The sequence below is a fragment of the Lactuca virosa genome, chromosome 9 (genome assembly GCF_052849685.1).
Source record: "Lactuca virosa cultivar CGN04683 chromosome 9, Lactuca_virosa_CGN04683_v6, whole genome shotgun sequence".
NCBI lineage: Eukaryota > Viridiplantae > Streptophyta > Magnoliopsida > Asterales > Asteraceae > Lactuca > Lactuca virosa.
The window spans coordinates 90,573,275-90,588,456 of NC_136434.1; the positions used below are offsets into that span (position 1 = coordinate 90,573,275).

Sequence of the window (15,182 nt, forward strand, 5' to 3'; positions counted from 1 at the left end):
CTAGAAACCCTAAATTCGTGTGTGAGAGTCCTTGGGAAGCAAATTGGAGCTTGGATAAGTAATTTGTGAAGAGATCTTGAAGATCAAGGAGATTTGTGGAGATTCAGTTTATTCTTCAGTGGGAGGTCGTTTTGGAGGTAATGAATCGTTATCCTTGGCCTTCTCCTTTCTAGATCCCTTTTTCATGGAGTTTAGGGTTTGTTTGGAGATAATATGATGAGATTTTGGTGCATGAGTTAGATCTAGAGTTGAAACTCTAGATCTGAGTTCTATTTGGATCAAACATGCAGAAAGCCCTTTTAGTTGCTATGCAAAAGCCATTCCCCATGAGTTAAGTTCCTTTCTAGCATGGTTTTTGGAATTATGGGACATGAAGCACGTAAAGGTAGCAACTTTATGTTGCTAATGCACTCTAGGGACCCAGATCTATTGTTTGGAGCAAAGGAGTAGCTCTGTATCTCTCGAATATGGGAATGCACGTATGAACTCGGCGAGTCTGGGAGATGACTCGGCGAGTTGGGCCAGGGTTTCAGGCATTGAGTCGCGTAGTGACTCGGCGAGTCGCATGGGTGACTTGGCGAGTCATATGATGATGAGCTTGGACTCGACGAGTTGGAAGAACAACTCGGCGAGTCTGATGAAGGTTGTCGTGGACTCGGCGAGTCTGTTCTTGGACTCGGCGAGTCACGACGCAGAACCCCCAACCTCTTCTGGTTAGACTCAGAGCAGTGAGTTGAGTGGTGACTCAGTGAGTTGGTCAGGTTAAGACTCGGAGATTGTGGAACTCGATGAGTCATAAGGTGACTCGGCGAGTTGAGTCGTGTTATGAGAGTTTCCTGAGTTTAGGAACTTGACGAGTCAATGGGTTGACTCGGCGAGTAGGGTCAATCAGGAAGGTGGACTTTGACCAGTTTGACCTTCAAGGGTATTATGGTAATATTTGGATATTTATGTCCTTGGATCTTTGATGATGATAGGTGTTGAAGTTGGAGGCAGTGCTTCGGGTTTGTGCTTTCGTGATTCGGTTCGGCAGTTGCAAGGTGAGTTATCCTCACTATATCAACAGGGTCTAAGGCACCAAGGCCGACCCTTTATCGGATGAGAATCTGGGTATTTGTTTGATATGTATTGATTTGCTATGTCTGCATCCTGGTAATTAGGATGATATTATGTTAGTGACCCGGTCAAGGTCGGTATCCTGGTATATAGGGTAATGTTATGTTAGTGACCGGTTAGGTCGGTATCCTGGTAATTAGGATGATGTTATGCAGTTTGATCTGATAGATCGGTTTGTCTGGGGATTATTATGTGATTGACTGTTTTATGTGCACATGGTGGTTTGACTGAGGTTGGGTTAAGGCGGGTCCTGCTCTGTGCTGTAGGCCAACATACCCAGGGCGGACCGGATAGACCGTAGGCCCAGCGAGCGGTCCAGATAGGCTGAAGGCCCAGGGGAGGCTTGGGGAGTGGACCAGACCGACTGAAGGCCCGGTGCGGGCGGACCAGTCATACTGTAGACTCAGAGAGTGGACCAGGTGGACTGAAGGCCGGTGCGGGCGGACCAGTCACACTGTAGACTCGATATGCATGGCTGTTCTGTATTATGATATGATTTGATATGTGTATGGTTACGTGGTTGGTATTTTGGGGGTAACTCACTAAGCTTTCGGGCTTACAGTTTCAGTGTATTGTTTCAGGTACTTCAGGAGATCGTGGCAAGGCGAAGGCGTGATCGTACCGCTCCTCATTTTTATGTTGATGTTTCTGGGATACTCTGATACTAAACTAATTGAGAACCTTTTTGTAATAATTAATGGATTTGGGTTGTTTTCGAAAAGTTTAAATTGGTTGGAAAATTTTGGTTGTTACATATGAACTCACCAACATTATATATGTTGACCATTTTCAAAATAACTTGTATTCTCAGGAAATCGTTAAGCAAGTTGACTTTCAAGAACTCATGGATTTGATGTATTTTTGCTATCATCGTACACTTATATTTTGAGAATGTAACTTTTGTAAACAATTACAATGATGTAAACCCAATATTGTTGTATTATTGTACGTGTGATGATGATGCTTGCCTTGTTTCAATTATATTCACTGTGATAATATTACAATATGAAGTCACCCAAACCCCCGGACGTTTCCGCCATTTCTCCGGTTCGGGGGTGTGACAGATTGGTATCAGAGCAATGTTTATAGTGAATTGACATATCTAATCATACAAGATATGCAACTATAAATACATTGAGACTAAAATAATCTGAACAAAATAAATAAAATACATACCTATAACATTTTTCTAAACTTATTATGCTTTGGTACCACATAAACTAATTGAAACATATTTTTCTAAACTTAAATTTGAAATCTCTCACTTCTAATAAATAAAACATAAACTGAAATTTGAAAAAATGTCGTACATATGACATTTTTTCCCAACCTTTAATTATGGACATGCATAGAAATTTATTATTTTGTTCCATTATATTGTACAATATCAATCAATATATTTGCCTTCCAAATTCAAATCCCCTATTATTAAGCAATATCTTGTTAAATTTATTTAAATTCAAATCTTCTTACATTTTTCTATATTAAATCGGAAATTTGGCAGACAATATAATTTCATATCTGTAATATTAAGAAAGATATTAGGAATAAATCAATGGGAGCTGATTTTTCCATAGCCATTTTTTATCAATCCATTGAAATATTAATGTATTGACAATATTGCCCTTTATTTTAATTTCATATACATTTACACTGAGAGAAAGATCTCATAAATATGTTTCCAAAATTCATGCTCTTTTAGCAAATTATGGTAGTTTTAAAATTATTTACATAAAGATAATACAAAAAGTTGTTATACGCCATATGTTTATAAAAAAATGATTAACCCGATCTGTACTATTACATGTTTGATCGCCGGAAACACAGACTATTAGAATCGTATCAGATGTCATCAACTACTGGTGTGACGGAGGAGATGGAACGATTCATTGGGAGGCAGGAGTAGCTTACCCGTCATGCAACGGTTTGTCGCCCATGGTTAACATATCGTTCTGGTTTCTCTTGAAGTTTTATGTTTATCATGACTGGTTCAATAGTTCAGATCACCAGATATAGTCTTTACTAAGTTAAAAAGCATTGATTTTTGAAATTGCAGGTAGCTTGCTTTATATTTTTTCAATTATCGGTTGTTATATCGTCCTACTCTAGGATGTTTCTTATATTTGCTGGATAAAATGATGATTTTCGTACCAATTTGAGAAGCAATGAAACTGATTTAAAATTTTTGAATTGCAGGTAGATTTCTTTATATTTTTTTTGATTTTCTGGAACATATCGATTATAATTTAGTTGCATTATATATTTATAAACTTCATAGTTCATATGTTGCAGTCTTGCAGCAAGAAAATAGAATGAGAAAATATGTCGATTGATAGATAACCACAGACGACAACCACTTCTACAACCAGTGAACTCCCTTTCTTCCATTGGCAAAAGATCCACCTTCTGTGCAGTGCCGGAGAGCCATTGATGTACCATCGACAATCCTGCACACCATTGGTGACCTCCCCATCTCCCATGATTCCATGAACAACCTCTTCCTCCGTCGGAAAAACATCCAACGATAGGATATAAAATTTTCGGTGGATTTCATTTCTGCATATGCTTTTCAAAATGTTGATGGTCTTGTTCTCCGGTGCGCAAACCAGAGAAGATGGGTTTATTAATTTGCTCTTTATTTATTTCTTATAAAAAGAAATATGGTCCAATCCACGTGCCATATGCAGAAAGAAATCCCTGATTTTTCTCCTATAATAACTATAAATTTAAATAAAATGACATAATAGTCATTACATAGATATTTAAGTGGATGAATCAAAATCTCTCTGTGGAAAAATCATCACCCTAAATCAATGTCCTTGATTTTTATTATTCAAAACCAAATTTCAATCATCAATTTATGGAGCAATTATTTCGAATTCAAATATTATTATTCGGGTTTTTATATTTTAACATATTCTATGTAAATAACTTATAGATATAGTTTGTATAACATAAAGAATAGTTTTCATTTTGGCATCGGATTGAACATTATTTAAAATTTCTATACATTTAAAATATTATTTATACATAAACATTATAAGCTTACCGATATACATACTCAATAAATATTTGTTTGCAATTTATCATTAAATAAATTGTTTTTCTTATTATTTAAAATTTATTATTGTCAAGTGTGTAGTACACTTGTTATAGCCTAGCAAAACAATATAAGCAACCCCAAACATATAAACAACCCCAAACACCTCTAGAAGAGCACGACCTCCTTTTTCAACATTGATCCAGTCAAACAATAGCATTACATCCATTTTTTAACTACGAACTAACTTTTTATTACTGTTTCATTCTAAAACTAAATTAGTAGTGATTCTAAAGTTGACTTCTTCCCTATACTACATACTACTAGTGAGAGGGGAAATGTAAATACTACCATTTAAGGAGACTTGATATATCCATGTCAATTGAGATAAAATTTATAGCAAAGGGATTGGGTCGCAGGTGTTTGCCTAGGTCTGACATGTTCGATTTTAAAATTGTTATTAAGAAAAGTTATAACGTTTAAAAATCAATTGTCACATATAATAGATCCATTCCAAAAAATTTCATAAACGCTCAAACGTTAGAATCTAGTGCTATTATATCATTGTGTTAATCCAAATCATTCACATCATATATGTTACCTTTTACATAACTGATACCTCCATTTAGAAGCATTGGGGCATTATTGTATCGTTTTACCCCGGTCTTGAAAAACCTTTGGATCGGTCTTGCAGAAGCTTGCTACCAATAACTATTTGTCTTGGAAGCAACAAATGTTCTAGCTAGTAAATCGAAATGAAAAAGCTATAAATAAATCACATAGTAATTAATATACAAATAACAATTTCATCACGAATATAAACAAACATTATTGTTTTGATAGATTGTTGAAAGTTTATTTGGAAAAAATAATAAGGACAACAAATTATCTTCTTAACTGAATCACATCTTTCTCTATTTCGATTTCTCATTCTTACTCTCCACACGACCATCTGTTCCAGCCATCATCGCATACTTATCCTTCCTAGTCAAATTCGTGCATTCGAACCCAAGTGTATCGCCTATCACCCTTTGAATATAATTCGCCACCTCAAATGCAGACTTCCCACCTTTGCATGTTAGCTCGAGTGGTAGTTGGTTCAAGAAAGTTATCTCATACGTAGGCCTAGGGTTCATGAACACAAAATATGGATCCAAGAACTTATACCCACGAGCTGTTGTCCCATAAAACACACTTTGTTTTGTATTAATGGCAACTGGGACAATCCTATCTGTGAGCTCTGCAAAAAGCGCACTAAATCTAAGCAAGAATGGCTCTCTACCCGTTGTTCCCTCGGGGCAGATGACCAAATCACCTTCTTCCAATAATTGTTTGATATGTGCAGCATCTTTATCTCTTTCTCTTGCTAATGCTACTGCCTTAATCGGTGATATTAACTCAGAGAATTTACTAATACTATAAGTCACACAACTAATCTTTCTACCTAAGGCGACTGCAGTGACCACAGGGTCTATAACAGCACGATGGTTGCATACAAAGAGCACCCCACTTTGTCCTTGTTTTGGAGGGGGTGGAGGGGTTCCCTTAACGATTAGTTTGATGCCAAGGATCTTGTAGTTGTAATACACGATCTTTTCGGGCAATGGGATATTGAGATAAACCCGAAGGATTGAAAGGAAAATGCCTATTGGCATCCATAAGAAGGTAAGTAGAGCTACAAGTGGTGTTGGCCTTTGAACTAGACGTCCTTCATGAAAGATGATCGGACTTAGAAGTTTGTCCCTTGGTAAGGGTTCACATCTTGTATGTTGTACCATGTATCCTTCCTGCAAGAAACCAAGTATGTAATGTAACCTCACATAAAATCGTAAAGCACAATCCTCCTGTTTCAAAAATGGTTTTGAATCTAATGTAATTAAAGTAATAAAATGGTAATACATGTTTAATTATTAAAAAATTTAAAAGAATATTATTTATTGAAGAATTTTATATTGATTTGACATAAAAGTAATTTAGACTTCGTTAACCATTAAATGCTATTGAAATTTCAAACAGCTTAAACAAAAAAAAAAAAAATCATGTTTTCAATTTTTCATTATCGACTTTCTCATAGAAGGAACAAAATATAGCTACTGAAGCACTCTGTCATAATAATTAAATCATGTTATTAAATTATTGTAATACTGAAAATAATTTCTGTATAATATTTTTACTTTAGGGTTTTATATTATAAATGATGCTAAATAATCATATATTTTTATGTGAATTGAATAAAGAGCCAAATAATATGAGTAGACATTATATCATTTTTGAAGCCATGCACATCATTGTGTAGCCATAACGAGGTTTTTAAAAGAATGTTTTGATGTATTATTATTAAAAATAGATTTTGTGAAATATCCATATGAATCTTGGATGAAATCATAAGTCATTATAATCTAATCCTTTCAAATTAAATTATATTGTAAAATTATTTATCTATATTTGCTAAAGTATTGAGATGAAATAATAGGACCAAAAAAGATTGAAAGTGTCTTTTGACTCTTGACTTTCCCATGTCCTTTGCAAGATTGCATATTTCCTTTCTAATGCAATTCATGCCATGGGGATCTTCAAACCCATGCAAGAACAAACAAAACAGAAGTTGGGATTCAACGCGTTTGCAAATTCTTGAAAACAAGACAATACGTTATTTTTGCATATCAAATATAAATAAAAAATGATAAAAGTAATTGCTAAGACTTTTTTAGGGCTAATCTAAATAACTAAAAGAGTTGCTCAAAAAGTATGGCACAAGAAAGGTCATTTCTCAAAATAAACAACGTTTAAATATTTATCATGTAATAGCTATTTATTTTACGAATTGCTTATAAAGGGTCACAACAAGAAACCACAAATCTTTTCTTTTTCTTTCACAAAAATAGCATTATTTTTTCGTGATATGAAGTAACTTTTACGATTTTTTGTTGTACGAACCCCTTACAAAAGCAATTTAATATATATATATATATATATATATATATATATATATATATATATATATATATATATTACAACAACTCTATTTTTAGTGTTTTTATGATTAACCCTTTTTATGTGTATATATATATATATATATATATATATATATATATATATATATATATATATATATATATATATATATCCATGAAACTATGTGAAGTGATTATTATAAATTCTACATATACAAAATGACTGATGATTAGATTTGTGATATTATTAGAATGTAATGTGAGTTTTATTTATCATGGTTAGGGGTGTTCGTTTGGATGGATCGGTTTGATCCGATCCGATCAAATAAATTCAAATTGATTTTGGTTTTTAAAACATGGATATGAATAATTTAAACTAAATTAAAATCCGATTCGATCCAACCAAATTACAATTTAGTTGGATTGGTTTTACAACTTGAATATTAGCCAACTGTATATAAAAAACTAAAAAATTATTTAGTTATGAAATATAACTTATAAACAACTTCTTAGAAAAATAAATTATAGTTTAATATTTATTTTAAAAAAACTTTTGATAATAAATACATATTAATGTATTATATTGGATGAAACTTTCGAATAACTAAAAAATGATTTATTAAATTTATAAATGATTAATTATATATTAAAAATAAATAATAAGTTGTTATTCGGTTTTTTTGGATCATTCGATTTTAATTTTATAAACCAAAATTAATCCGAAATTCAAAATAATAATTCAATTTTGCTAAAAATCAATCCAAAAATCATAATATCCTATTCAAATTGTCGACTCAAATTGTCAAAATAGACAATTTGGTTTTATAATCATGACACAAGATAAATATTTCACATCTCTGAGTTTTGTGCAAAACCTATTTTCTTTTTGAGTAAATTACATAAATCGTCCCTGGTGCAAGTGTCAAAATGCATGTTCAGTCCCTATTTTCAAAAATTAACTCGGACCGTCCCTCGTTTGGTTAAAAGTTGCACGCTTCATCCCTTGTTAGTCTAAATTTGCACGCATCATCCCTTACGAGACATAAAATGACTATTATACCCTTTTTGTATTTCTTTTCTAACTAATTTAAAGTTATTATTGTTATTATTAATTCAAAATTAAAAGAAAAAAATAAGAGCCATGTTCATAACCCAGCATCCCCACCCACCCACCTAATTGTTCCTTTTCACCAATCTTCCTCTCTTTTCTCTTAACTGTTGAAGAACCAACCAACACCACTTACAGACAACCACCACCGGAGCACACCCCTTCAAGTTAAAATCTGGCCACCGGACAAGGCCACTCCTGGAAACTCTTCCCCCTCTCTTCACGTGCAGAAATCCAAGCCCCGACCCCACCAACCCTAAAGAAACCACCAAAATCTTCGACGATCCCCTATCTTCTTGTTATCATCGTTCTTTGAGGTTTGAGTGAGGAAGATGGCCGATCGAAAACCGAATCGACGAAGATGACGACGTGTAACCGGATTTCTCTCCCTCCCCCTGTCTCTTACTCTTAGATCTACCGTGCTATCAGATCAATATGACCAATACCTCAGATTTAGGGTGTCGAGTGGAGATAGAGGCGGTCAAACTTTTCTCTGCAAACTATTTCCTCCCAAAGGTTTTCTTGATTTGCTTTGATTTGTGTTTATTGATCTAGGGTTTTTCTATTTGGGTTTTAATGGAAAAAAGGTTGGTATGAAATGGTGGGTGATGGTTAGGATGGCGATGGAAATTTTGTCCCTGATGGAGGTGTTGGAGTAACCGGAAACAATGGAGATGTTAGGGTGGCCGAAAATAATGGGTGTGTTCACCTGATGGTTTTTTTTAGAGAAAAAGGTAATTTTAGAAAGAGGGAAAGTTGGGAAAATGTAAAGATAAGCAAGGTAGCTCCCATCTACATGCCTGGTGGTGGCCGACTGAGGTTAAAGAGGATGTCTGTGGTGTGTCTGAAAATCGAGCTACTATGGTGATAGAAAAAAAAAGATGAAGCTGGGAAAGGGAAGTAGGTAACAGAGGGACGAAGGGTTGGAGCATGGATATTTATCGTTTTTTTTTTCTTTTCTTTTTAATTTAAAAATAAAAAATAAATAAAAGTAAATTAAAAAGTAAATAAATAAGGGCAAAATGGTCTTTTTATGTCCGGAAGGATGAAACGTGCAAATATTAAAATAACGAGGGACGGTCCGAGTTAATTTTTGAAAATAGGGACTGAACGTGCATTTTAGCACCTGCATGAGGGACGATTCGTGTAATTTACTCTTTTTTTTTGAACCCGCAATTTTATTAATAAAAAAAATTCTTCCCACTAGCAAGCAGCTAGCTAGTAGGTTAAGTACAATAACTGTCAAGAAATTAATGATCACCAACTTAAAGTGGTCCTTTGGACTATAACTTAAAACACATGATGATTCCAATTAGGAAAAAATAAAAAGATTTTCTTTATACACACCAACCTATCTCACATACCAATCTAACCTAGTTTACTCTACCACACAAGTCTAATTTAGATTATAGGGTTTTTTTTAATTACAACATCATTACACAATAATCTAGACTATCGACTAAATTTGATTGGGAGTGCTTGAAACCTCTGGGCTTATTATTATTATTATTTTTCAATTCGAATTCTTTATTTTGTTTTTGTGTGGGTTCATAATTTACACATTTTTTTAATATCATAAAACCGATGCATCTGCCGTCTTTTTAATACCCACCTTTTTAACCCACTATTTTTATTTGTAACGTGTAACCTTTATAATTATATTTTATATAAATATTAAATATGTTATACTTTATAATATATTTTAACTCTAATACAGTTTATAATTAAAGTCTTGAATTATAACGTAACAAAAAATCGTAAATTTTAAACCAGTCAGTTTTTATTCTTTCGACTAATATACCATTATATGCAGTAAATAAAATGTAATATTTGTACGAATTTTATCGTAATATTTAAAAAAAAAGAGATTGAAGATAACTAAATTTATAGTTTTGACTTTTGACTAAATTTTACTTGGAGTTGCCACCTCCGGCGACTAACCACTGCTGTGACCAACTCCGACAAATTATCTCCGGCCACCATGTCGAAAACAACAGAAGAGAGAGAGAGAGAGAGAGAGAGAGAGAGAGAGAGAAAGAGAGAGAGACGATGGTTATTAAGCGGCAAACGATGGTTCTTGGGTGGTAGAAGATGGTTCTTGGCCGACCGACAATGGTGGTACTCGCAGGTGGTTATCGCCAGTGTTTTTATTATAAGGTAACGACAGAATGTTTGACGGTGGCTGTTAAGATATTGGTTTTATTTTTCGTTTATAAATGGGTAATGACCTAACAAAATATGGGCTTTAGAGCTAACAAAATGTGGGCTTTTTATTTAAATAAAATTAGTCTTTTTTTTTTTAAATTTTTTTATTTATTAAATTTATTTAAATTAGTTTTTTAGTTTGGTATTAAAAAAATTATTTTCTATATTTGTAATTTTAAAACGTTATACAAAAATAATTTTAATAATTTACATACAAAAAATATAAAAAATATATAAAAACGTTTTGTTTAACATATTTTATGTTATAGGTTTGAAAAAATAAAAAAATATACTTTTATTAGTAAAATAATTAATTTTTTTTTGGTTATAATGAAGTTAGTAAAATAATAATGTAATAATTAAATAAAAAGTTAATGTAATAATTATGTTATAATATAGTAATGATAAAAATAAATCAAATGATTAGGCTAGATAATAAAAAAGATAGACTATTAGGTTGGCAAAAAAGTAAACCTAATGATATAGGCTGGTATTGTAGATTGGTGTGTCTAAAGTAGGACCCGAAAGTAATTTTCCAACAATTATATGTGAAACTTTTAACAAATCAAAGATGATCACATATACATGTAATATATGAATTTTAATTTTTTTTAAAAAGAAATAAAATAGTTATGAAAATTTAATAATAAGAGAAAAGGGATCATGCTAAAGCAATATGGCCATTAAAGTTTCACCAAACCATATCAACATATAATGTCGTTGAAGAAAGCTTTCAATTTGTGTACCCACATGTAGCTAATATACAGCTATATATATATATATATATATATATATATATATATATATATATATATATATATATATATATATATATATATATATATATATATATATATATCAAGATCAAAAACAAACTTAAAAATGTTAAAGAACATATAACTTTTTTTATATATACAAAAACCATAAACCTTAAAACAAACCAGATGTCTACAAATACATGTTTTTAAGAAACAAGGTAAAAATTAAAAAACACCATGTGTTTTTTTTATGTACATATGTGCATATATTTCATTTGTACATATTAAAGAAAGTGATGAAAATATGGGCATACGTGCTTTTTTTTTGAAAAAAACAAAGCTTCCTTTTTATGTGAATCCCGTAAACGCTATGTTTATAGACATATGTTGGTGGTTTTCTTTTTCTGAAAAATGTCATCGAGAAAAAAATTCTCCAATTTTATACGTTTTTAAGTTATTTACTGTTGATTGGTTTAACTGGAATCAGGTTGACCCCTAACATTGTTTTATTCAATTCTTTATTTTTTTAATTAAAGATAAATAATATATTATATATAATTGTAAAACATAATGTTAAGATAGATTTTTTTTTTCAATTTTAGTGAAATGATTTAGATACTCACAGAATTTTGAATATATCCGGATGACTTTCAATGCACTTAGTTTTTGTTATTTATTGATACATTTCTAAAATTTATCATTTAACCCGTGGAAGGTAAGTTGTGTTTATTATTTGAGTCCAATTTGCATTCCCTTACATACATATGGGTATGTGAGTACATACATATATGCATATCCATTCAACTATTTTTAACTCTATATGCATATTTGTGTTTGCCTACTTTTTATGCACATATGTGATATGACCTTCTTTGGGTCAGGTACTAGAAATGTATATATATGATATTTAAACCTACACAATACATATTATTATCATACTAAAATTATTGGATTGATTGCTAATAATTATGTAGTGTTATTTTTATTTGTTTATATGTAATTGTCATGTGACTAATTGTACATCGTTTATTTTATGAAGAAAACAATTGATTTGTTTTAAGTTCTATATACTTATATCTACATAGCAAATGATATGTAGAATTAAAATAATGTGATTTTGAACAAACTTTGTTATCATTATATTTTTAATAGAGTTTGATATTTGTTTGTTTAAGGTTGTTTTACGATTTGTTTTCAAGTTATAATTAAAATTGATTTTTAGACTAATATTTAATCATGCTTAATTTATGACTAAAATACACTAAATTTTTTATTTTAATTTGAATAGTTGAATCATAGTTTTATAATCCATGATAGTTATATAATTTTGTAAAAGAAAATAATGTGTCTTAGTAATGATCAATTGATAATTAAATATTTAAAAAAAACTGTTTCAAACTCAATTTTTATAGACTAGTATGTCGTTCAAAAAATAAAAATTATAAAATTATCACCGATAAAAATAAAATATTATTGTATAATTGATAAAAGAAATAAAACAATCATTTCATAATAAGTAAACTAACTAGTACCGTATGATAACTTTACTTGTTTTTTATTAGAGCATTACATATTTTGATTGTAAAATCATATATTTTGTTTGTATAATAATTAGATAATTTATTTAAACAAATATATATTCTATAAATTAAAACTTAATTATCTAAAAAAACATTTATATTCTGTTTGACATGTTAACTAAAAAACTAACTTTTTTTTTCGGAACGAGAAGTTAATATAGACTAAGATTCAACCCAAATCTTCTTGTTAAGAATACCTCATTAGTTATTTCAAATAATTTATCAAAACTTTAACTTATAAACTACGATATGTTGTTTTTGTGGTCTCATCTTGTTTGCATTAACTGAAAATTTTATTTTTTAACTTATAAGTTAACGTAGAAGGTAGAATAAACTATTTTTTGTGATTTTATCTAACACTAAATTAAAAAAATATATATATATTTTGTAAAACACGACTTAAATTATAATAAAAAAATAGTTTATACAGATAACTTATTTTAGTGAAATGCCTTTTTCTTGCTTTTGCTTATATACTTTGGTTATTCTTAAAAATAAATAAATAATAATAGTAATAGTTGGATGATGCACATGAAAATACATTAAATACCAAAACTTTAGAAAGCAATATTTAAATTCGACGAAGGGTTTTACAACAATGTGAATATGAGATGTCCTCGTTACCCACACCACGTGTCATTTATTGAACGGCTGTTTCTAAAATAGGTGTTTCGAAATGATCCTTATATTTCTTTAAAAGATACACAATTCGTCCTTCGACATAAAGAAAGCCTATCCAAGTCCTTCAGAAGAACAATCGTTTCATGTGTTTGACCCTTTTTATTTTTTTATCTGATTTTCATTTAAATATATTTTCGATTTTCTTCCATTGTCTCAATTATTTTTTTGTGTTGATTTTGATTCTTTTAATTACATTTTTTTTACGTATAGAAAAACAATGAAGATGAAAGGTGAGTAACAGTTGTTTTTATTAGGCCTTAAACATCGGTGTTAATGCTGCATGATGAGTGTTCGATATTGGTTGTGGGTATGGTTATAGGGACAGATATGGCAGTAGACGTAGATAATTTATTAGAGTACTACAAAAATTAACATTCAAAGAATAATTGGTTGGTGACAAAACAAAAAAATAATAAAAAATACAGATATTATTTCTTTATTTTTTCAACTTAAGGGGTGTAAAAGTATATATTCAGTACAATAATTTACCTAAAGTGAATATACTGTTTTTTTATAAAAGTTTTTTATTTCTAAAGTGCATGCTTCAAAATGCATATCTCCTAAAACTAAAATGGAACATAAGTAAAATACTATTTTTATGTAACTTTTTTAAATAACAAAATTTCATGTATATTTTTGCAATTTTTGTTTTTGTCAATTAATGTAACAATATGGTTATTAACACATGTTTTTTTAACCATTGTCTCGTATTGTTATCAAACTGATAAAAATATTTGAAAAAAACTGTAGCTTAAGTAGATAAAAATATAAGTGTTATAGGATAATAATATAAGCTTGTTATTAAGTAAAATTAAAATGATTAGAATAAAAAATATTACCTTGCAAATGGACATGAAATCTTTGTCAGTTTCACCACTTCCAAGACCCAAATCAGGCAAATTCGAACCTTCAAATTCTTGTAAAATGGCAGCTTTTTTAAATCCACCAATAACAACTCCTGGTTCTTTAACAAACCCAGTGGCTCGACCACTTTTCGAGACCTCAAGTTCAGTCCCCAACACCTCATCAGCCCCTAAAAAATTCTTCACAAAATGCTCCACCATCACTCTCGGGCTCGATGTAACCACGTACCTCTTCCCAAACGAGTTAAACACCTTCCATGTTTCAGGTCGAACATCACCAACGTAAAACCGGGGTAAAACGGAGCTACATACAAGCTCAACATCTCGGATTCTTAACCCAACAAATGTGATGAAGATAAAGATTTGATCAGATGCAGATTTGGAGAAGATGGAAATGGTGTAGATAAATGGGAAGGAGAGTAATAGGATTAAAGCTCTGAAGATGTTTCCAGCTTCGAGGGAGATAAGGAAGTAGTACGGGAAAGGGTTAGGGGACACAAGGAGGGTACCGTTGAGAGCGGATGCCACAGTCTGATTTGATCTCGATTTCGTACTGCATTTTGAGATCAGTTTGAAATCGAGATGAGCAGACATTGTGAGAATAGGGGAAGAAAGATGTTTGGATCGAGTTATGAAGATGAAATGTATGGGGGTTTAAAAAGAAGTTGGGAGATGGATATACATTTAGTACCAATATATATATATATATATATATATATATATATATATATTTTAAATCATGCAAAAGTAATACTTGCATGTGAGAAGGAAAAATGTATTAATTTGGATTTCTTATATAATTTAATAAATTTAAATTCGTATGACCTGTCTTTTTTGGGTGTTGTATCTTTTATTACATGGTTTGCTACCATATGAT

The 15,182-nt window shown here is 31.0% G+C and overlaps 1 protein-coding gene across 1 annotated transcript; it reads right to left on the reverse strand.

Annotated features, from left to right (window-relative positions):
- Window positions 1-4,942: 4,942 nt before the first annotated feature.
- GPAT6 (glycerol-3-phosphate acyltransferase 6) lies at window positions 4,943-14,982 on the reverse strand. Its single transcript, XM_079070327.1, has 2 exons — window positions 14,282-14,982; window positions 4,943-5,943 (listed from the first exon to the last, which is right to left on the reverse strand). Exons 1-2 carry the CDS (start codon window positions 14,897-14,899, stop codon window positions 5,071-5,073), a joined length of 1,491 nt encoding a protein of 496 aa, XP_078926453.1. The 5' UTR covers window positions 14,900-14,982; the 3' UTR covers window positions 4,943-5,070.
- Between the last annotated feature and the right edge of the window lie 200 nt (window positions 14,983-15,182).